The sequence below is a fragment of the Coffea arabica genome, chromosome 1e (genome assembly GCF_036785885.1).
Source record: "Coffea arabica cultivar ET-39 chromosome 1e, Coffea Arabica ET-39 HiFi, whole genome shotgun sequence".
Taxonomy (NCBI): domain Eukaryota; kingdom Viridiplantae; phylum Streptophyta; class Magnoliopsida; order Gentianales; family Rubiaceae; genus Coffea; species Coffea arabica.
This window is the reverse complement of record NC_092311.1, coordinates 39108877-39131746: the sequence shown is the minus strand read 5'-3', so window position 1 is coordinate 39131746 and position 22870 is coordinate 39108877. Positions and strand designations below refer to the sequence as shown.

The following is a 22870-nucleotide window of genomic DNA, read 5'->3' as shown; positions in this document are numbered from 1 at the left end:
TTTGATCCGTACCTTGTTTACGGTAATTGAAATTGTTGTTTACTAACCCTTTTGGGTTTAAGATTTGTTTATATGTTTGGGCAATGTGTACTGGAACTTATTTGTTTAGTATATGCATGTGTAATGGGACTTATTTGTGTATATGTTTGGGTAATGGTGATGTTGGGAGGCTAAGTGGTCCAGTTTGTGGTCCAGTTTGTGGTCCTACTTTGTTTGTTGTAAATTGATAATGTCGGACAAAGGAGGTTACTTTGAAAGTGATGTATTTTAATGGCTGAAAAGGGACACTTTATTTGTTTAGGATCTTTTTTTTTTTGCCGAATACTGACCAATTCAGTATTTTATTTGTCAGCCTCTGTTTGTTTTTTGTTGACTGTTTTATCCTAATTGCTATTGTAGAGACTGATTCTGAATGATTTACTATTCGGATGCATCATGGGGGTAGAATTATGTGGGAACAGTATGTCTCGTATGCTAATGGAGAGGTGGACTATGTAGATGTTTGTAATGCCGAAAGAATGTCAACCATTGAACTAAATAAAATGGTGGGGAAAATGGGACATCGTAACGCTGCCATAATGTACTACTACCTTGAACCAAATAAGGATCTAAGAAATGGTTTAAGAGAGTTATGTACCGATGATGACGTTATCAAGTTTTGTGGTTGGACTTATAAGTACAAGGTAATGGAAGTCTATTGCAACCATCTAACAGCTGAAAAAATTAATAGTTGCAAGTCTCCCATAGTGATCCAACCAGCAGAGAAGAAGAAAAGTGGTGTTTTGATAGAAGAGTTGGATGAGGAGGGTAGTGTAGTAGAAGAATCTTTTTTTCACCTAGTTCGTAAGAGGAGGCTGTTCATTAGAGGGTCAACTGGAGGACAGAGTCGAAGTAGAAGAACAGCAAAGAGCCAGCACATTGGTGAGCAAAGTGGTGATGCACAACAGGAACATGAAGGGTCCTCAAGTGAGCAGCAACAGGAGCAGCAACTTGAGCAGCAAACTGAGCAACATGAAGGGTCCTTAAGTGAGCAGCAACTTGAGCAGCAACCTGAGCAGCAACTTGAGCAACAAACTGAGCAACAGGAAGGGTCCTTAAGTGAGCAGCAACCTGAGCAGCAACTTGAGCAGCAACTTGAGCAGCAAACTGAGCAACATGAAGGGTCCTTAAGTGAGCAGCAACCTGAGCAGCAGCATGTAGGTTCTTCAATTGGAGGACCTTCACAGCAGGGAGGAGATGCGGCACAAGAAGGATTGAGGTGTGAACAGGCTAATGAAGATAAAGGAAATGGAGGAGATGATGAAGATTCTGGATCAGAAAATGAATGTGACAGATTCAGTGGTGATGTAGAATACTGTAGAGATGAGGATCTTCTTGGTGATTTGACATTGCAGCCAACTCAGTGTAGAAGCACATTAGAAGAGGTGCAAAGTGGAGGACCTTCACAGCATGAAAAAGAAGCAACTGAGCAGGCTGCAACTGAGCAGGCTACTACTGAACAGGCTACTACTCAACAACTTGAAACACAACAGTCCTCAGAACAACAGCAAGCACAACAGAAAAAAAAACAAGTAAGGCGAAGAAGAAAAACAAAACAGCAGCAGCAGACCAGAGATTCTACACCTGAAGCAGATGCATTGGCAGAAGATACAATCCCAGATCATCTAAGAAGTGATGTTGGTTCATCAGAGGAAGATGAAGAACCTGAGCAGTATGCTGGCAGGTATAAAGATTTTTCTTGGGAAAAATTTAGGATTGATACAATGTTCGAGTTGGGTTTGAAATTCGAATCAAGAGCCCAATTCAAAGCTGCTATCCAAGAATATGAAATTAAGATGGGAAAACCAGTGTACACAAAGAAGAATGAACCAAAGAGGGTGAGAGCCAGGTGTAAAGATCCATGTCCATGGTATGTGTTTGCATCAGTTGAAAAGGCACTTGGCACAACAGATTTGGTGGTGAAGACAATGTATGACAAGCATGAAAACTGTAATCATGCCTGGAAAATCAAAAATTTGAAGGCCAATTGGTTGTCAAATAGATATATGGAGAGAATTAGATCCAATACTCGCATGCCAACTCGGGAGATTAGGCAAACAGTGCATGAGGAGTACCAAACCCAAATTTCTAAATGGGTGGCTTCTAATGCGAGAAAATTGGCTCTGAAAATGATACAGGGGTCGGCCGAAGCACAATATAAGAAACTTTGGGAGTATTGTGCTGAGATAAAGAAAACACATGAAGGGAGTACAATGGAGATAATGTTTACTCCATTTAGAGGATCAGGGGGTAATCCTAAATTCATGAGGTTATACTGCTGTTTAGACCCATTGAAGAAGGGATTCAAGAATGGCTGTAGGCCAATAATAGGCCTAGATGGTTGCCATCTAAAGGGGGTTTATAGAGGACAGTTACTAACTGCCATTGCTGCAGACCCGAATAATGGATGGTGGCCTATTGCCTGGGCTGTTGTGGAGAGAGAAGCAACTGAGCAGTGGACTTGGTTTCTCAAATATTTAAGTGAGGACTTGGAAATCGAAAATCAGTGCCACTATACCTTTATATCATATCAGCAAAAGGTATGCGAGAAAGCTTTGAAATTCAACATTTGATTCAAATGATGGTAGAAACTAACAGTCTATATCATGATTTCATTTTAGGGGCTAGACAGGGCACTTAGTGATGTTCTGCCTGGATGTGAGCACAGGTATCATGATTTCCTTTAAAACTAAGAAATTTTTATCAAGTTTTTTTTTCCACTGAAGTTTTGCAATTGTTTAACAATGACTTAAATAACTTTGTAAAAACAGGTACTGTGTCCAACATATGTATCGCAATTTCAAGAAAAAGCATCCTGGTTTGGCTCTTAAAGACAGGATATGAAACATAGCATGTTGCACAACAGTGGAAATGTACGACAAAGCTATGGAAGAACTTCAAACTTTTGATAAGGATGCATACGAATGGGTCAAGAAAGCTCCTCATCCTCGACATTGGTGCAAAGCATATTTTCCAACTCACGTCAAGAGTGATATGATAGTGAATAACCTATGCGAGTCCTTCAATGCCCACATTAAAGATGCAAGGGACCAACCTATCATCACAATGTTGGAAATTATAAGGGAATATCTTATGGAGAGGATCCAAAGAAGACGCGCTGCAATGGAGAAATGTAAGGGCTCCACTGGACCTTTAATTAATGAGATTGTTCAGACTAGAGTCAAGCATTCAAGTCAGTGGATGCCCATTTGGAATGCACTGCATGGCTATCAAGTCAAAGGTCCAAGAGGGGCCCAATTTGCAGTAGATATGCAAAAAAAATATTGTACTTGCAGATTATGGGAGGTTAGTGGAATTCCCTGCTGTCATGCAATTGCTGCTATCTTCATGCGAGAAGAGGATCTTTACTCTTATCTGGATCGTTCTTATAGCAGAGGCCTCTTCTTCCAGATTTATGAGAATGTTTTGCAGCCAATTAGTGGCGAGGATCATTGGCCCTCATCCACCATGCCTGTGTTGGATCCACCAATACCAGTTACTCAACCTGGTAGGCCTAAAAAGGCTAGGAGAAGGGATGTGACTGAGGGGAGAGATCATGGTAGAAGGTTGAGGAGGAGAGTTGTCATTCATTGTAGAAAATGCGGTGAGGTTGGTCATAATGCAGCTACGTGCAAGAAGCCTTCCAATGAAGAAGCACAACAATGTTCTAACCAGTCATCCGAAGCTCAACCGAGTAATCAGCAGAGGCAGCAATCAGTAGAAAAAGAGAGGACAGTAAGTGCATGCAATTGCTATTAATTTTTCACTATTTTACATCCGTCATGTACTTATTTGTGTCATGTACAATTTTGATAAGAATAAGGAACCAGGTCAGTCTTCTCAAAATGTGCAACAACAAATGCAACAGGCTAACGATGAAACTGGACAGCAACATCCACAACAGAGCCAACAACATCATCATTCGCAGCGAAGAAAAAACTCAGCTACAAAACTACTTACTGATGCCGAAAAAGGAGCTATCAATGCGAACTATGCTTATTTGGGTAAAGAACCCCCATTCGCAGTTGGAAACTGGAGGGGGAGATGGAGTGGAAGAGGCAGAGGCAGAGCAAAAGGAAGAGGAAGAGGAAGACAAGGTGAAAGAGAAATGAGAGGAAAAGCCACTGGAAGAGGAACTCAGCCATGATAGACTTATTTCTGTTTGACAAACTCTTTTTGTCTTATCCTGTGTAAACTGATGATGACAATTCATTTTGTGTCTAGCAGTTCTTCTCTGTTTTTTTTGTCTAGCAGTTGCTTGTTGGTAACATGCTGATTCTGCTTTGTATTATAGCAGTTCCTTTTGATACTCATTGACAAGTGATTAATATGATGTATACATTATGGCTTTATGTACTCCTTCTTACACCATTATTATACCTTCTTTCTAAGCACAATACCAAACCAATTCATTGAGTCGAACAAATGAACTTCAGCACTTTTATTTAATAAAAAGAGATGAGCAGATATTTCATTAGAACCAGCACAAACACAGATTTGATTACAAGGTTTGCGGAAACATCGTACAACTACAAATCAAAAATTTACATTAAAATGAACAATTTGGATCATCTTCTTCCCCTGCAAACTTCAACTTGGTAAGGGCCAGGTGTTTGCAAGCACCTTGTATTTGTCGAAAACTGACAAGATTTCCCTTTTTTTGGCCCCAACTCATCAAAATTAAAAAAATCAATATCCATGTTAAAAAGAGCAATTTCCCTAGCAACTTATTAACCCATTTTTTGCTGCGAATGTCTTTCTCCAATTCTTTAACTTTTTCCTTCAATTTTGTTACCTTTCTTTCATTTCTTCTTGCTATTTCTTCATATTCATCTCTGTCCTTTTCAGTTGCATTAATCTTTCGAAGAAGGCCAGGTATAATTTCTGTAGCCCGTCGGCACATCTCCTCATCGATCCATGCCCAATATCCGCAGCAACCTTCAGCGCACACAGCAAACCTTCGTCCAGGATTTTTTGAAGTCCATGAAGTAATCACTCTAGTCTCTTTCTCACATCTGCACACCGGTAGAGGGGAACTGCTCATTCTTCGCATTTTCAGCTCCAACTTTGAATTGCTGCAGACTTTGTTGCTCTAACTTAAGGTAAGAGAAGAAGCTACCTTTTTACTCTCTCTTTGTTTGGTCAACCATCCTTAAGAGACTATAGTGCCATTCATATTTGTGCGCACATCTCACGAGATGAAGCTTCCCGTCATAGTTAACTGCTGGATTTGACAGAAGGGCCACGAATATGCCATTTTGTTAGATCGAGGGCCAAAACCGTTTTTTTAATTGTTGGAGGGCCAAAACTTTACCTGAGTAAGAGTTAGAGGGCCATTGAGACTCTTTTCCCAATTTATAAATGGAACTACGTAGTTTTGTATTGGACAGGAAAAATAAATATATATAATGGACAGAGGATCTCACCTATTTACCAAACACCCCCTAAATATACATTCAATGTTATGTGTCACATCAGCAATATTAGTAAGTGGAACTACGTAGTTTTGCATTGAACAGGAAAAATGAACAGATATAATAGACAAAGGATCCCGTCTGGAGCCTATAGGGTATTGAAAGAAAATAACTATCTAATTTAATATTAGAGAAATTACTTAGTAGTAATCTGTATTTTTTTGACAGTCCATAACCATAAACAAAGTAAAAGATTGTCACCACTTCCAAATACATATTTTGAGAAACCCAAGTTCAACACTTGAACAAATTATCCTCTAGCAACCTTAGGGTTTATTTTGGAATATATATATATATATATATATTCTGTTAGATAGATGATTTTAACCTGTTAGATGAATGTGAACTCCATATCTTTTTATTAATTCTAAAAAATTCTCAGGCACGAAAGACTTTTATTAATAAATATAAATGGGGAACCTAGCAATTGCTGAATGCAAGCTTGACCAAGTTCACATTCGGCACTAAAGTCAGCCCCATTGTAGAATTTTTTTTTTTTTAATTCCATCACAATCTTAGAATTTTCTCTCCGAGTTGTGATTTGCTTGCATGAAATTATCACTGATTAGCAGTTTGCATCCAAAACTATCAATCCTAGCACTTTAGCACCTTATACTATCAAATTCTAACACGTTGTTCAAATCATTTGAAAACCAATGAATCTTTCTCACTATTTTGTAAATCAAAGATCTTTAGTACTCCTAATTTGCTTTAGGAGAAAAATAACAAAAAAATTACCCATGATTTCATAATTCTCTTATTCATTTAGGGGTAGTAAAGTCTTTTCAATCAAAAGTACCAATAAAAAGCAATTGATTTTCGATCAATTTAAGTAAATAAGTTACTTAATTGCTAAAATTGATAGTTCACGGTGCAAATTGCAAATCAGTAATAGATTGAGGGTGCAAATTGCAATTAGCCCTTTTCTTAATGGATAGTTTGGCTGTAAGTAATAACTCAAGTTTGGGATTTAATACGGCAAGTAATAACTCAGGTTAAGGATTTAATGTCCAAGCAATCTTTACTAAAATGATTCACTTCTTTAAAGTTCCAAAATAATCTTGAGAGCAAAGGACCAATATAGTCCTTCAACTATCTCACTAAAGCAAAAAAATTCTTAAACTTTGTTCTTAGCTAATTTAGTCTGTGAACAATATTTATGTGGCTATTTTGATCCTTATTTGATTGAACCACCAAATTTGTAAACTTTCTCCATCAATTGCTGGTCAACAAAGGGGCAAAATAGGAAAGCCACCCATAATGCTGTTTTAGGCAAACCTTAACACCTAAAATTGGTGCTCCAATCCTTTGTCATATACTTTGCTTTCCAATTGTTGCGTTTGGCAAGAAATCGTGTCAAACTTGGTATATTGCCATTAGGGTATGCTGAAAGGAGCCCTAATTTTTTGCCTGATAAATGTCCATTTTTTTGGAAAAAAAAAATTAAACAGGGTTGTTTAACAATTTAATGAAAAATTGTTGTGACATTGAAATTTGAGTTTTGAAATCAACATCAAAGTGAAAGATAAAAACCTCAACAATGTTTAGCTATAAAAGCTCGGGGAAGAGGCAATACAGGTATTAGAAATTCTGAATATTACGAGATATTACAATTGCAAGGTTCAGGATTCGAAATCCGTGCCTTGCAGTTTGGAAGCGGAAAGAGTGTGAGGAGAGGTGGAATGGTGTGTATATATATATAATATATTGCAAGTGTCTGCGCTTGTATTGCAAAATTTCTTTTTAGTTCATCATTCTGATTATACATACATGGAGACATTAGACTTGGGGGGGAAAATGATAATGCCTACCAGACTTAGTATTCAATTAGAACATTGCTACTACAAATAAGACTTTAGAACACAATGAGATCTGGTAAACGATAGAGCTTTGCTAAAACAAAATTGATTCAATTAGCATTCAAATTTTGACTAATTTTTGTCAAATTGTTGGAGGGCACAATTTGAAGGATATCCTAATACTACTATTTATATTTGTCTTTCGGACCTCACTTAACAAAAATATATTTTTTTTATGTCAAAGTACTTGACATTTGACATATGCACCTAAATTTTTTTTTCTTCTACCAAAATAGTATTCAACTAATTCTGCTGTACATTTTTGGACCAAAAAATGTCTTTCTTTTTTGGGTTACGTGAGTGATAACAAAACGTGTTTTCATTATTTGACTTATTAATAAATGGTTTAGTGACCATTACGGCTAATAAAAAGGTTTAGTGATTGATTTAGAGAATTTTAAATGGTTTAGTGACCATTTATGCCCTTTTCTTCAACAAATGGGAAGACTAAGAAAGGAAGTTGGAAAAGGAGATATAGTGAAAATCAAACATAAATTCTAAGACAAGAAACAAAAATCATCAAGCATTGAATTGTTGTGAAACCATTATTCTACTCACGTCTTTTACCATTTCATCAGCTGTTATTTTGGACTACCATTTCATTCAACCAAAATAAAATACACATGAAACTAAATGATATATCCCTACCATCAGACATATTCAATAAAAATTAAATTCGTCCAATTACAAACCATAATTATTTATTTATTTATTGTGGTCCTAAGGCATACTATTTCAACAGAAGAGTTATTTCACAAATTTTATGTTTGCTTGACAGTTCAGAAAGAGAGGGGCAAGAAGACAATAGATAAGTGAGGAATCACTAGTCCTCTTTTCAGGGGAAAAAATGGTAAGAAGACAGCAATCATCAGCATACTTTTCTTGTCCTTCCAATGTCAATCATCATTCAATCGAAATGAAAGTAGTGCACAAATATACTTTGCTCTTTTCGACCAGCTTGAGGCTAATAAGAAAAAGCCTGCCTCGCCTAGGAAGTAGGGGGAAACCCAAAAAAAGAAAAAATACAAGGGAAAAAATTGAAAGAAAAAAATGAAAGAGGTGGCGAAAACCCACATTACAATCAAAGGTTAAATCTATTTCCTACTGCAAACTCGTATTATACAAAAGACAATGGAAATCAGTATAATTACATCTGCTATAGAACCAGGTACCATTTTCAAGTTGCTGGAGCAGCTCTATCATCTGGCCCGGCAAGCATGATCTGAAAATGAGATATATTCAGGTTTTATTATTCTTGTAATGGAAGCCATCTTTGGAAGAATGTTAGTAACAAGAATTGATCATACAGGTTTTTGGTACTTACATTGCAATCGAAGGCAAAACGCCTGGCAAGCATGATGGCTGCATTTCTCTCTCTTTCCGATTCAAACGCTAATACGAAGGAAAGCCCTACTTTTGCTTGCCAAAAAGCAGCTTGGGCTGCGGCGTTTCCGCCACCTCTAACGCCACAAAGCTGAAAATGCAATGATAATGATTAAACAAACAATCATTAGCACAGTAAAATAGAGCACAGATCACATCTGGGGGAAAAAAAAATGGATTGAAACTCCAAACAAAAATGAAAGAAATGTCGCAACAAATAGTTTTGGAAAGGTGGAACACCTATGCCGCAAAAATGCCATGTATATGGTGTGGATTAAGCACCAGACTGTGCAATTTTAAATGGATAAAACAGAATCTCATGCTGTAATTACAACTTTGCATCTGTACATTATGGAACCCGCTATTCAAACACTGAACCTTTCATAGGATATTTTTATGCTGATATATTGTCTGTGCTAAAATGCCAAAAGATGTTTATGATACCCTCTAAAGAGGGATTATTTATTATCCAATTTAATCTACCACATTCATCTTGATGCAAGAACTGAGAAGACATACAGAGGCTGACAGCCTGGTAACAAAGACCAATATAAAGCCGTCTCCAACAACAGCATCTGATATTTAAAGTCAGTGGCAAAACAAATCCACCAAGGCCAAGTCCCAATCCTTGATAGCCACAGAGAATTTGTATGGCCAGAAATTTAGTGGGTGTAATACACTGTCTTTTGCCTTCTACGACAATTGACAAATGATCTTAGTTTTAAGATACATCTCAATGGGCCCAATTTCTTCAATCAACTCTTCATGCACATTGTGTTTTAGCACATCTACTCCTTCCACGATCTCCTAGCATATTCCCCTAGCACATTACCAGCCTAAAAGCTGTCATATGGCCTACAACCCAGCTTTCTCCTCTTGTTTACGTCTGTGAGCAATGGAGCCAAGATTAAAGGGCGTGCACTCTTATATATCTTGGTCATCAATCTTCACTGCCCTAAGTCGTGCAGAAACAAAAGAGCACGGTCTAAATTCTAACAAGGTTGGAATATAGTCCAAATTTGAACTGATTCTGATTTTCATATTGTTGCTGAGACTTGCTTTTGGACATCTCTAATTTTAGGATTGATCCTCCTTGCTAAGCACTGGGCTTAGCCTTGTGTATAGTTTTAACTTACTTCAAGACTATTTTGCAAATTTTCACTTACCTTTGATAAGGGTAGCAGTTTAAGGCGATTGGAATCTGAGGAGTTTGTTTCAAGTGGTGTTCTACTATTACTACATAATTTCTGGCCTCTTGTCCATTGTTTCATCCAGTGCTTGTACACTTGCAGGATTGTTCGCTTCATTAGACTGCTGCATCATTATCATCTGTTATTTTGAGGTCTTAACATAATCCTTTTTCAGGTCCTTCCTAGTCCAAGTTTCATAGCCACTATCTAATAATTCCTTCCCAAAAGGACCCAAAAAAAGGATTGGACCAAGAGATACTCAGATTTTGCAATGCTTTTTTTTTTTGTGAAAAAATGTCTTCATGATACAACTTTCAAAACCACGGTAATACGAATGGTATCTTCATTAAAATAATGGATAAATAGAATGGATATACCTGCATTGAAGTGGAATAGTATTCTTTTGTCATTGTAGTCTTGCCCTTATGAAGTTTCATTCTCATCTTTCCAATATGAAGCACATGTATCGACTGTGATGAATGATCTAAGCCATTCATCTGCACAATAACTACCTGCAACCAGCACAAATATTTTAACAATGTAAATGTGATAATTGCAGTGACAGGATATAGCAACAAAATTTAACATTAAAATGAAAAAAGAACTAAATTGAAAATGTGTCAGAGTAATAAGAATAGTCCCACAATTGGACAATTACATACAAGTAATAGTGTATAAAGACTAATACAATTTTCAGGCCATTAGAAAATGATATAAATTCTGCATTATCAACAATATCATCAAAGTTAAAATGCATTTTTCCCTAGCTGTGTACAGAGACTGTACCAGCACATCACAAGCTAATCAACAAACCCAGTTTTACGTGTAGGCCATATATTTGCCATATTCTTAGACCATGCTCCATTTTCCATCAACTCTCTAAGACCATGTAGAAAAAAGCCTTGATTTGATATGTAAACAACCATATATCATAGTGTCACATACGCACTAAAATAATGAGAAAAACTGGGAAAGAAAAATGTGGAACCCATATTGTAGCTCGCTACACAAGCAAAATAGCAGAGGCAATAAAGGCATCTAATTTAATTGTATTGAGACAGAGGTGCATGCTATTTTAGTTATGACAACAAAGACTTGAGACGAAAAGTGAATAGAGGTATCATTCATCACACAAAGTGCTTCTATTAATGTCCTAACATGATACATAGTGAAAATAATCCAGCATGCAACAGAATAGATGAAAATGAATGCATTGGGATATTCTTATGCTAAATTATTACAATGTAATGTGAGACTTTTTGACAGGAATTTAGAGTTTCAAGGAAAACAATATTGAGTGTGTGCGTCAAATTAGATAGTTAAAACGAATAAGTAAATACCATTGCAATAGACATAGGCAGCACATAAGATTTAATTTAGCCCCAACTGGATAATTAAATTTAGGCCGTGCATCTACACAAGGAGAATTATAGCCCTAACAACTAGCTCATTGTAATTAAAGAAGTTTGCATAGTATTTCTGTTTCTATAGACGGCAACTAGTAACATTCCAAGCTCTAGAGAACAAGCAGTGCTTATATGCTTATCTTCTTTCCGGAGAGCAAGTAAAACATACAGGTCACTCCACTTCCAATTAATACTTTGACAACCAAGAATTTTGTATAATAAAAATTCAGGAACCAACTAAGTTTTCACTCCCTAGCTAAGACTAAATAACAGGCATTACTTTCTTTTTATTTATATTGAAGTTATGTGACACATGCCTCAGAGAAAATATTACCCACGCATTCTTTATATGAATGGGAATCTTCATACAACAACATTTAGCAATATGTATGAATAAAAGTTAAGTGGTGCATCACCACTTCCTCCATTTTCCTTGACATGGGCAACTAGTCTTTGCATACATGTGAATCATAAGTAACTATATGTATAAACCATAAACATTCTCCAAACTAAACATAATTTCTTGTGTGTTTGCAAGCACTTAAAATGTGTACCAATACATTCTATGACAAAACAAAGTTCTAATCCATACTAGAGTATGAAAAAAATTGAATGGAACAAAGTCTATAATGTCTCACTGCACTATAGTTACCTAAAATTAAATTGAGAAAAACAAGTGTCCACTTTTACATTAGATTAGATGGCACTAATACCCATAGAAAAGGGTTCTTGCTGTATTGATGCAAATACATAGTAAAAAATCAGATCTCCAATATTTCATAACATAGCATCTTCCAAAATTTTCAAGTCCTGGAATTAACTGTATACGCTGGAAATACAATTAGGACGGAGATCCTATTAAGATTAACATGTTGAATTCCCACAGACAGATTGATTCAAGTCATGCCACAGAGTAAAACAAGTAAACTGATCACAACTTTATTGAAATGAAAGAAAGAATAACCTACATTAAATTCGATATCATGCCTCCGGACCAATGCTTCCACATAGTTCCCTAATCCTGGAGCTGTGTTACAAATATTGAATCAGTAATATTGCACACTTGACCTGAACCCTAAAATGTAGAAAGAAGTAGCATATAGCGAAAAGAGTGAACATAAACTTGACTTGGCTATTCCGGAAAAGGAAAAGGCCAAAAAAAAAATCCCGTAATCAAATTACATATTTAAAATCCAGGATCAAGAACAGACCAGGATCAATAGGACCAGTAGTTGCCACCGTCGTCATTTGGCCATCTGATATTATTTCAGCATGTAAAATTCGACCAACGTCAAAAGGCTCAGGTGCATAAACTGATTTAGTGGCGCCTGTTTATATGCAAAGTTTGTTAATCATATTTCAGAGATGAAGCTATAATCAAGGTAACTATAAAGGACTGTAATGTGAAAGAAAATTTGTGATATAAAATGAGTTGATCCTGCTATCAGAGTGAAAAAACAGTCATAAAATAAGGCCAAAGGAGAGAGACCATAAGAATTCTTGGTTGAATCCATAATAGACTCCTATTCATCAGTATGGGGATGCAGTTCCAACTAAAACGGCTTGCAGTTCAAATAAAATGGAACACATTTTTTTGGAGAAATTGCAATATGTTCCATCATCCACTTTACCATACTGTTGATTGTGTCGATTTGAGCTTTCAAGCGTATTCACTCCTATACTTTAAAATATAATTCTTCAATTTCAATGTTACAATTTTGGCTGCTATGTCTACAACCTAATAATAAAAATTGATCAATCAGCATAATCCAATGCTACTTTGATCAATAATCTGGGTGCCTAATTTCTTAATGAAAGTAACGCCTTGACAAAAATGGGACAGAAGGTACCATGAACAGATTCACAACAGTCATAAGACATGCATATTTTTATAAGTTGCACTTCCAGTGTGTAAGATGGGATAAATCAAAAGGTATTCCAAAAGCCAAACCGTGCATTTCTTCACTTGAGTTAGCATAGTAGAAAACAGAAAAACATGAGAATTCAAAACATTTGAAGCATGATGTAACATCAAGCACCAGCTTGAATACCATTGACTGCTACATATGCATACAACCTAAAAATCAGATAAGTCCAAGGAGATAATGACCAATAGACAGAAAAACTTTAATCAGAGGCCAGGAATCTTCAACTAAAACCTTGCCCTTAATTAATAGCAATCATCATTAGACAGTTGTATAAGATGCAGCAAAACCATGATTCTCAATTATGGCCAACAATAATTCAGAAGTACAAAGTTTCCAGATGGAGGCTCTTATTTATCACATCCAACATGTCACTAGTTCATTTCCCAGTACTGGAAGGCAACCTCAAAACATAACAATTGTCAACACTAAAGCAGAAGTACAAGACTTTTAAGACCACATTGAGAAGACTTTTAAGCACACACTTGAAAAAAAAAAACAAAAATGGGGGGAAAGACACAAAACCCAAACAACTGAGAAGGAAACCACGTTAATCAAGAAGAATAAAAAGCAAATATTGGGCACCAAAAATGCATATATCTACCAGACCAGCATGTGTCTTGTATTTTGGATTACAGATCTTAAACCTGCAACTCTCTTGTAACAAGAAAGAACTCTTTACATAGTTACATGTGAAATAAAGGCTTTAACAGGTATACCTGAAATAAGTTCCTTTTTCCCAGCTTCAGATGATAACCGGTACCACTGAAATGAACATTCTGACAATTCTAGAGCTCTCTCTGAGCATGGACATATCCGCAAATATGAGCCCAATGCTTCAGTGCCATCTAATTCATACATGTTCTCCTCACTCCTTTTGTTCATTGCCAACTTCAGAAAATGACAAAGAAAACAAAAGAAAATGTTTTAGCTAGCAAACTGCCTTTTATACCATGTTAACCACACAATCAACAAATATAAGTTTTAACCCAGAACTTTACAAAAACTAAAAATGAAAGATAGCTAATCGAGGTTCAAATTGCGGGGAATGGATTTGAACACCACTACATTATTCTTCTATATTAGCTTACGGTTAAACTAGAAACACCATGCAGATTTTTGTAACATGTTTTCAACTTTACAAGGCCAAGCCCTTATGCTCTCTGGCATTCCATTCAACTTGAAAAAACTCACATATTTTGCCTAAGAAATCCAACAAATAGCTTCAACTAAGTATTTCCCTTTTATATTGCAACTGCCAGATTTTGAATACAAGATTATATTCTCCTACTAGAACTCCTCAAACTGTATCACGCTTCCAAATTGGAAATCAATTATCCATTTTAGAGTTGATTATCAATCAAGATACAGTGACAACAACGGAAGTAGCCCAAGTTTTTGCAGCTCAGTAGAATTTAAGTCTCCCATTCCTAGTTCTCTGCATCACTAATTCATGTTTTAGTCAGATAAGAAGATTGGCAAACTTATTTAAAATTATGAGCCAACTATACATAATCACCCCTTCAGACAACATTTAACAGATGTTCAACCCACTGAGAATCTGTCGACAGCTTATTACAGATTATAAATTAGAGCAGTAATTACTGAGAGCATTTTGAGCGTGTACTAGTAGGTGTACATCAAGCAGCAACACCAAATCACTCCTTTTGAGTTCATATTTCTTCTTTTCTTCTGTTAATATATACCATTCCCCGATTTATCATTTGCAAAGGAGAGATGAGCGAATTAAGAACCTCTTTCTGAAGCACCAGTGAATGCTTCGACTTTTCTACAAGCTGAAGCCTCAATGCCAGAAGCTCCTGTTCCATGTCCATGACCTGTGAAATTGGTAATTTGAAATATTAATCATGAGGGAAACATGACAGACTTCTAACTAACCCTGCCAGACAACTTCTCTGTGGAAAAACATCCTCTAGAAACTCAAGCAGACAAATGATGAAGGTACAAAGAAGAAGCTAAACAATCTTCAGACCAATTCATATTCACGTGAATGAAGTAATAGTCAATACACGTATGGTGCAGAAAAGACAACAATTTATAACGAATCTTAAGTTTATTTATTTGGGATAAAGGAAAAACTATAAAACATTGATATGACTCCCATGTACAGCCCCATTTTACCAAAATTGTCTTGGGTTTCTCCCGTATCTGATACATGAAATGGAGCTGCATACTGCATGCATGTCGAAACATGTGTTTTGCTTCATTTGGTTTGGAGTTAGTTTCAGGAATTGTTTTGTAAACAACAATCATATTGTGATTTACTATATACCAAAAAGATGGATGAATGGTTTACCATATGCAGCAGTTACTCTTTTAGCTGAAACAAGGAATTTTCTATGCCATCAAAGATATACCCAGAAGAAATGAACAACACATGACAGACATGAGAGAATGACAAGAAATGTCATCTAAATTGCAACAAATTCCAACCCAATGTCCTGAACAAGACAGAGTAGCGTTTAATGATCAAATTTAAATGATAAAAGAGATTATCATCGTGTGAAACCAAATTCATTCAGTTAAACTATTTGGAGATTTTTGCAAATCCGACATACATTGTGGTTGACTTTTAGGAAAAAAAGGCTACTTGGCAACCTCTTTACTGCCAAGAAGTAATCACCAAATCAATCCACAACTGATGTCTTGTTATTAGATAAGGGACTACCAACATTTGTTAATGTTGCAAAAAAAAATCCCCAAAGAATTTTGTCTAAACCACAAAAGAGACATGATAAAGTGGTGAGCCAATTCAAGGTATCCTCTTTCCTTTTCTTAGATAAGAGGGAAAAAAATGACTGCAACACGAATTTGTTTATAAACAAAACTACACTTATGCAACACATGAAAGAAATGTAGAACAAGAGGAGATAAAAGAAATTATGCTATCTAGACACAGTGGAACAGAATTAACAACCTTACTAGGCTGATGAAGCATTTTAATCCGTCTAGCCTCTTGAACCTCCTTCATCAACTCATCTATGTCCTGATTACAAAACAAGACAATGCGATTACAAACGGTACAGATCACACCAAAATTCTACACAAATAAAGTGCAAGAAAGTGAGATAGTTTCAATAGGCAAAAATTGCTTTTGTTAAAGGATTTAACTTCTTATACATGAGAAGAGTAAAGAAGAGCCTGATGTATGGTTCAAAATCAGATTTCACTGCCAAAAAATTATATGTATCTTGATCAGTAGTGCTCGTCGCCTTTTGCTTCAGTTTTTCTTTAAGCTTTTTCTTTCCTTCGGATGACCAAAGTTATTTAACATTGGTTTGAAAGCTAAGGTACATAAAGATTTTCTGCAAGGCCTTTCAAACCTTTTTAACTGCTGAAAACGACGTTCTGAACAAGAGGGAAACAAAAATTACAAAAAACAGATTTATAATACTTGTAGTAGGACTTGGTAAGATTTTAAGATCATGAAAAGTACCCAAATATCCATCTCAGATATTTGACACCAACACGCTATGGCTAAGACACGTCTCTTGGGGTGTATCTAGAAAAAAGGATATCTTATATTGCTTTATCCGTGAGCACATAGCTGCATGATACATGAGGATAACCATGCAGCTTCTGGTTTTGCTACTGAAAACCTGCTGATTTCCAAAGTCCACCAAATTTCCCATTGTAGCTCTTTGCTAGGTGTTGATGGAAATTCTATGCTACTACAAAGCCTTTAGCACTTCTAAGATGTTCAACCTAAGATTACCTCCCAATCATACCAAGATGAGCTTGTTGAGAATGAGGAAAAGTATTAACTTATGAATACTCAACTCCTGTAATTGAACAAGAAGTCCCAATTCTATAAATTTTGGACATAGGTGTTGTACTTGAAACTTGTACTTAGTCAATGTAAAACAGGCAATTTGGTGTCATTTCCGGAGCCCATATATCAGGCATTCATGAACTCAATCATGGTCCTACTTTTCTTATTACAAATCAATAGCAAAGCACTAAAAGTTGAAAAGATATAAATGCTCGACAAGTATGGAAACAAGAATACAAGGAAAATATAAGTTTTTGGCAGATAGTAATTCCAAGGAACTTTGAATGAAACCTGTTGTCCTGAAGCCCGGGATATCCGTTCATGCTCCTGAAGAGCCTCTTCAACTCTTTGTACTGCTTCTCTGGCTTTCTCAATCTCAGCCCGAGCAAAAGCTCTTTCTTCATCAACAAGTTTTTTAGCATCTTCAGAAGCCTACAAAGCTTCATGTCATCAACTCAAGCCAACAGCAGAACAAACATGAAAGAATGACCACATAAGTAAATGATGAAAATAGGCCCCCCCAGTCTTTTTTAAAGTCATGCTGGAAAACTTCTCCTATTCCCCAAAATTGCCCAGAAAAGCTGCTGCATACAGTTTTAGTAAACAAAGAAAAAGAGGAAAGGACGATCAGCACATGAAATTTACTCCAAAATAGCTAACGATGATGAGCCAATTACTACAAAAAACAAAACATGCAAAGAAAGACACTATGATATGACAGCCTGGTATTAGCCTACTACATGCATCATGAGCATCCACCAAAGCATCATTCTAATCCACCAAAAAAATATCATAGAACTTGTCACCATTCACAGAAGATAAACAGGTCTTCTATCGATTATTGGCTAAAAGAAGATCAATCGAGTTACTGAAAACCATCGGTTGAAAATAATAATTTTCTTAATTATAATTCTGGAGTTTCATCTATAATCTACAGCAGTTCAAAGGTTCGTACTAGATTGAAGAAAGAGATTCGATTAGGCAAAGAAGGGTAAGAATGCTACCAAGTTGAATCCTATAAACACTTAAAAATACACAACATTCCTTAGAACAGATCTACCATCAGACAGCAATAACTTTGGATGATGGTCGACATAGCTTGCTTCCACAACTGGATAAGCAATTATGGACATTGAAAAGACTTTCAAGGATGAGTCTTAGATATTTTCTGTGGGAACCTACTAAAAAAGAAGGATAAACTTCGCTTGTTAAATTAAGTTTCGCTAAATTTGAATTGCATAATAGTGAAAATCCCAACATTTCAGGGATATTTCATTAAAAAAATCTTCCTCCATCAAGTCATGCATTTCAGGCCTACATGTCATTTGTTCACCTTCTTGTCGTCTGTATTACCACATACTTTATACATTTAAGCAATCATACATATAGCATTACTGCTAAAAAAACATTTTCAGGTTCACACTGGACCCAGCTACCACTTAAAAACATATTGGTGTTCTTCGGACAACCTGTACAAAGAGAACAAACATGCTGAATTTTGACTTTACACGACTTCACTTTTATCTTCTCTATCAATAGAACTTTCTTCAAAAACAAAAGGACATACAAATCACCTTTAAGGGAGAACACAATAATGATAGAGTAGAAACCTAGACGTTTGCAAGAAAATCATTTATCTTAAGAATTAAGACATGATAAATGGATTGATAGAAGAATTTTACGGAAAACAGTATCATTAACAATACAACACTTGAACTTGATTTAAAAGCTAAAACTTCAGATTTAAAAAAGCTGATAATCACATCTAGAAATTAGTAATTGATATTAGTCCTGAAATGCTTTTTGAGACTTCCTGGCTCATGCAATACTACATACTTAAATTATACCTGCTTCAGAAAAGATGCAAGCTTTTTGACTTCTGCCTTCTCCTGAATTAGCTCTCCTTCCCTCTGGGTCAACTGAACAGCTAAAGCCTCAACCTAAACATTTCCAAGTGCAAAATATTAGCAACTTTCAACAATAAATTAGCATATACAAAACAATATGTCACCAACAAAACAACCAACCACCTCATACAACCCTGTATTGGCATCTTAGTAATGTAGACCAAAACGAATATACAACAGTTCTTAAAGCTACATAGACCAAATATTGGATCACAATAGTAATTAACTAGAATTTGAAAAGATTAGATGCTAAAAGAGAACGCCATCTTACCAAGGAAAAGGAAAAAGACCCAAAAAAAATGCTCTTCCAAAATCAAACATTTCTCAAGTAAATGAAAACAGCAAGAAAGTGAGAGACGGTGCAGAAGCACATAAGCAGCCCCAGCAAGATTAGATAGATCTTCTGCTTCTTAGTTTAGCATGAAAATACAAGCTCTGAGCAAAAGCATCTGCTGTCCTCTCCCTAGACCTAGAATTTTGAGAGAATTTTGCTTTGTTTTTGTAGGAGTAAGAATTTAAAAGTACAGAAATCCCAGTGAGGTAACAAAAAACGCTTGTGGCCGGCAATCTTTATTGGTGAAATATTCCACCTTTTCATAGTCCAAAGTTAAAATTTTCTTATTTCTAGAAGCAGCAGTATTCCTTTTTGTTTTAATTGGGTTCTTTAAAGATACTTGAGTTAATCATAAAACTTAATGAACATACCCTAATCCGTAGAATGAATATAGACAGCTTGCTTGAAATTCCACATAAAGTGGAGATGATAAATTTCCATCTTTAATAAATACCTAATGGAAATTTTGAAAAAGGTTATTGGAAGATCGAAAATTTATAAGTAGAGTGTAACTTTTAGAAAATTTGCAAACAGCGAATGGGTTATTGTTCATGAATTAAATTAACTAATAAATTTATTGCTAAATGACTGAATTCCTTGTAACAATGTGCACCCTGTTGAACCTGTTGAATAGAAATGTGCAACTTAACAAATTAAAATGTGTACTTTGGTGTATATAGGCGTACATTCAAATGTGCATATTTAAATCGATACATGTGCACATATGTATGCTCGAATGTGCATATACAAGTGCTAGTATGTGCAGATAAGATTATTCATAATTTTACCTACAGCGACAACATTTTTATAGTTTATGAATGGTAACCCATACCCCATTAATTAATTTCCCAAAACTTGCACCCTACTTGTGAATTTCCGCTCTTCCTGTTCCCTTATTCCAAATTTGCCCAATACTTAACAGAATTCAAAAGCATAAGAACTCACAGGTATATTCATACCTACATCTTCACAAACCAGCACAAAATTTCACCAAAACAGACCAAATTTTTTCCCTTTTTCAAAAGCAGTAGCTAATAAAGTACTGTAACAAAAAGAAGCCCAAGAGATTTTTGTTTGAAACTGAAAACAGAAAATGGAAAACAATTTTGCGATACGCAAAGCTAAAGCATTATTTAAACATGTAAAAAATAGTTTCCCTAAAGCAATTCAGAAAAATAGCAAGAATTTCTCAAGATATGCTTTGCACATGGCCCATGAGATTCTTGGGTATAACTGCAGAATTCTGTTTATGTCTTGGGGTCTTAACCAAAACATCAAGTTATAACAACAACGTTCTATATAAATTTGCACACAGACATATATAATTTGCAGAAAATCTGTACCCTAATTTTTAGATAAATTTCACCACAAATGCCCAGGTCATGTCAAATCCATGTCCATCCTTCTAAACATGATCAGGAAATACCACAAATAAAAAAAATAAAACAGTAAAAGCCACAAATACTGACCATAGCAATAGCTTCCTCTACATCTTCTTTGTTTTTGCCAGCAACGCGTCCTCTTAGAGCTTCAAGTGCATCTCTAAGCTTCTTTAACAAGACATGTTTCTCCAGAGAAGCTGCCTCTCTGAGTTTTGCCTGAAATGGATCAAGGAACATCTTTCAATGTCATCAAAGGCACCATACTTCCTTAATACTATTGCATTAAAGCTGGGCCAGGAAATTTGAAAACAGAATCTGTTTTAAAGAATGCCCCCCCCCCCCGCCCCAACCCCAAAAACAAGTTTCCAAGACAGGCACTTATAAATTACCATCACTTCCCCATGCACAACTTGTTGCATCTTCAAGTCTACATGTTCGTACCTTTACATGAACCAATGCAGGTCATCTAGAAACCTAAATATTACAAACTACAATTCCTTTAATGAACATCTCATGCAATACGTCCAAACTAAATGGTTCGAACCATTTTTCCATAATACTCGTGCAAGTGCAAAGGAGCATCACACCCTCCAAAAGTCACTGACAAACATTAATTTGGGTTGTTCAAAATATCCCATCTAACACATCAACTAGAAAGAAAAATGCAATAGGATATTCCCAGATAGTAGAATAGACATTATATGCCAATTTATGACGATTCCAACCTCGCAAAAGTTCAAAGTTAGTCCGGTTGCAAAGGCAGTTGTACCACAGACAATAGAGAAAGAAAAAACTTAAAAATTTCCATGACTCGTATCAAAAAAACCTCATCAGACAACTTGGCAGCTGCAGCCAAGCCCTTCTCAAACTTGCTGGCCAAATCCCGAACTGAGAGGCGTTTTTGCTGCTCCAGCAACTGGGCGGTCTCCCTTGCAACCACCTCTTTCATAGATAAAACTTTGGGGTCCTCCTTCACCTCCACAATCTGATTGTTTGCTCCAATCTTGTAATTTGGAAACCGACTAGAAGTAAACACCACATCAGCTGAAACTGGTGGGACTGCCTCCTTTTGCATTGTATCTCTAAAATCACGGCCTACCCTCGTCATAATTTCAACTTAACTACAGAAAATGCACCCACAAAAAATTATAAATAAAATTCCAGTACAAATACAACACTAATTATCCAATAATCTCCCTTAAAATTTTCCATTCAAACAACACTAATTACCCAATAATCTCCTAGAAAAAACCTTTAAATATACATTAGCGCAAACTAGAATGTGGGTGTGTGAGAAAAACACTTCAGCAATTAATCTGAAATTTTAAGAGTAAACATAACCATGCTAAACACCCTCACAAATGGGAAAAAAATACAATCTTTACCACTGATTCATGCCTATCAAAGAAGTAATCTAATAAAGCCCAACAAAATCAACAGGTATACAATCAAAAGACACATGAATATCCAAAATAAGTCATACCCAGAAAATAATCACATCAAAATACGAACTTTATGCAGATTAAACAAGAATATTAGTTGGAAAATATTAGAGGAAAAAATTACTGCATACCCAGAAAAGCACTTGACTTTAAGGTAAATTTTAGAGAAAAAAATAAACTTGAAAGCTAAGTGATTACCTCTACCGCACAGAGAAATGGAGGACCACAGAAGAGTAAAGGCAAAGGAAGAGAGCTAAGGGAGAAAGGAAGAGAAGGAACTAAACTTACAGATCATGTAAAATATGCAAAATGAGAGTGGAAAAACTGGAAACTTAAGGTCCTTGCTTGTAAATAACGTGATTGCTTGATCAGTTGTTGCAGCAGCAGAGCAAAGGCAAGTTTGAATAGACTGATGTTTTGACAGAGAAAAAGAGACAGTATGAAAGAAAGCAAGAGAGAAGAGAAGAAAAAAGATGGGTTTTGGTAAATTCTCACTTTTTGTAAAGTTAAAGAGAAGCAAAGGAAAGGCAGCTGCCCAAACCAAACCCACCCCTTTTTAAGGGGAATCATTAACCATAACTATTTTGTTTATAGTAATTCTTGACATTAGTCTCCTGTTGTTCACCCTACAAATTGAAGAATACAGCAATAAAAGTTTTTCAATTTTCCTTGGACTAATTAACAGTGATACAATAGTTTTTAAAAAAATACATTTTTTCCTAATTTATGCTTAATT

At 35.8% G+C, this 22870-nt stretch overlaps 1 protein-coding gene across 2 annotated transcripts; it reads right to left on the bottom strand.

Annotated features, from left to right (window-relative positions):
* Nucleotides 1-8223: 8223 nt before the first annotated feature.
* Nucleotides 8224-22649, bottom strand: LOC113703560 (stomatal closure-related actin-binding protein 1). 2 transcript variants are annotated; one of them, XM_027224972.2, is made up of 13 exons: nucleotides 22333-22649; nucleotides 21519-21813; nucleotides 20780-20908; nucleotides 18917-19009; nucleotides 17361-17501; nucleotides 16215-16283; nucleotides 15031-15114; nucleotides 13996-14167; nucleotides 12563-12679; nucleotides 12320-12378; nucleotides 10323-10457; nucleotides 8697-8846; nucleotides 8224-8594 (listed from the first exon to the last, which is right to left on the bottom strand). In XM_027224972.2, the coding sequence occupies exons 2-13, from the start codon at nucleotides 21798-21800 to the stop codon at nucleotides 8550-8552; spliced, it is 1476 nt and encodes a 491-aa protein (XP_027080773.2). In that variant the 5' UTR covers nucleotides 21801-21813; nucleotides 22333-22649; the 3' UTR covers nucleotides 8224-8549. The 2 variants fall into 2 exon arrangements, with proteins under 2 accessions (XP_027080773.2, XP_027080765.2); XM_027224964.2 differs by having other exon boundaries at nucleotides 22423-22649.
* Nucleotides 22650-22870: the final 221 nt, after the last annotated feature.

Coding starts and splice junctions, on each gene's coding strand:
- LOC113703560 (XM_027224972.2), bottom strand. CDS start 21,800: ATGACGAGGGTAGGCCGTGATTTTAGAGATACAATGCAAAAGGAGGCA. Junction 17,502..18,916: donor TTGCATCTTTTCTGAAGCAG/GTATAATTTAAG, acceptor GAAGCTTTGTAG/GCTTCTGAAGATGCTAAAAA. Junction 10,458..12,319: donor GGCATGATATCGAATTTAAT/GTAGGTTATTCT, acceptor TGCTGGTTGCAG/GTAGTTATTGTGCAGATGAA.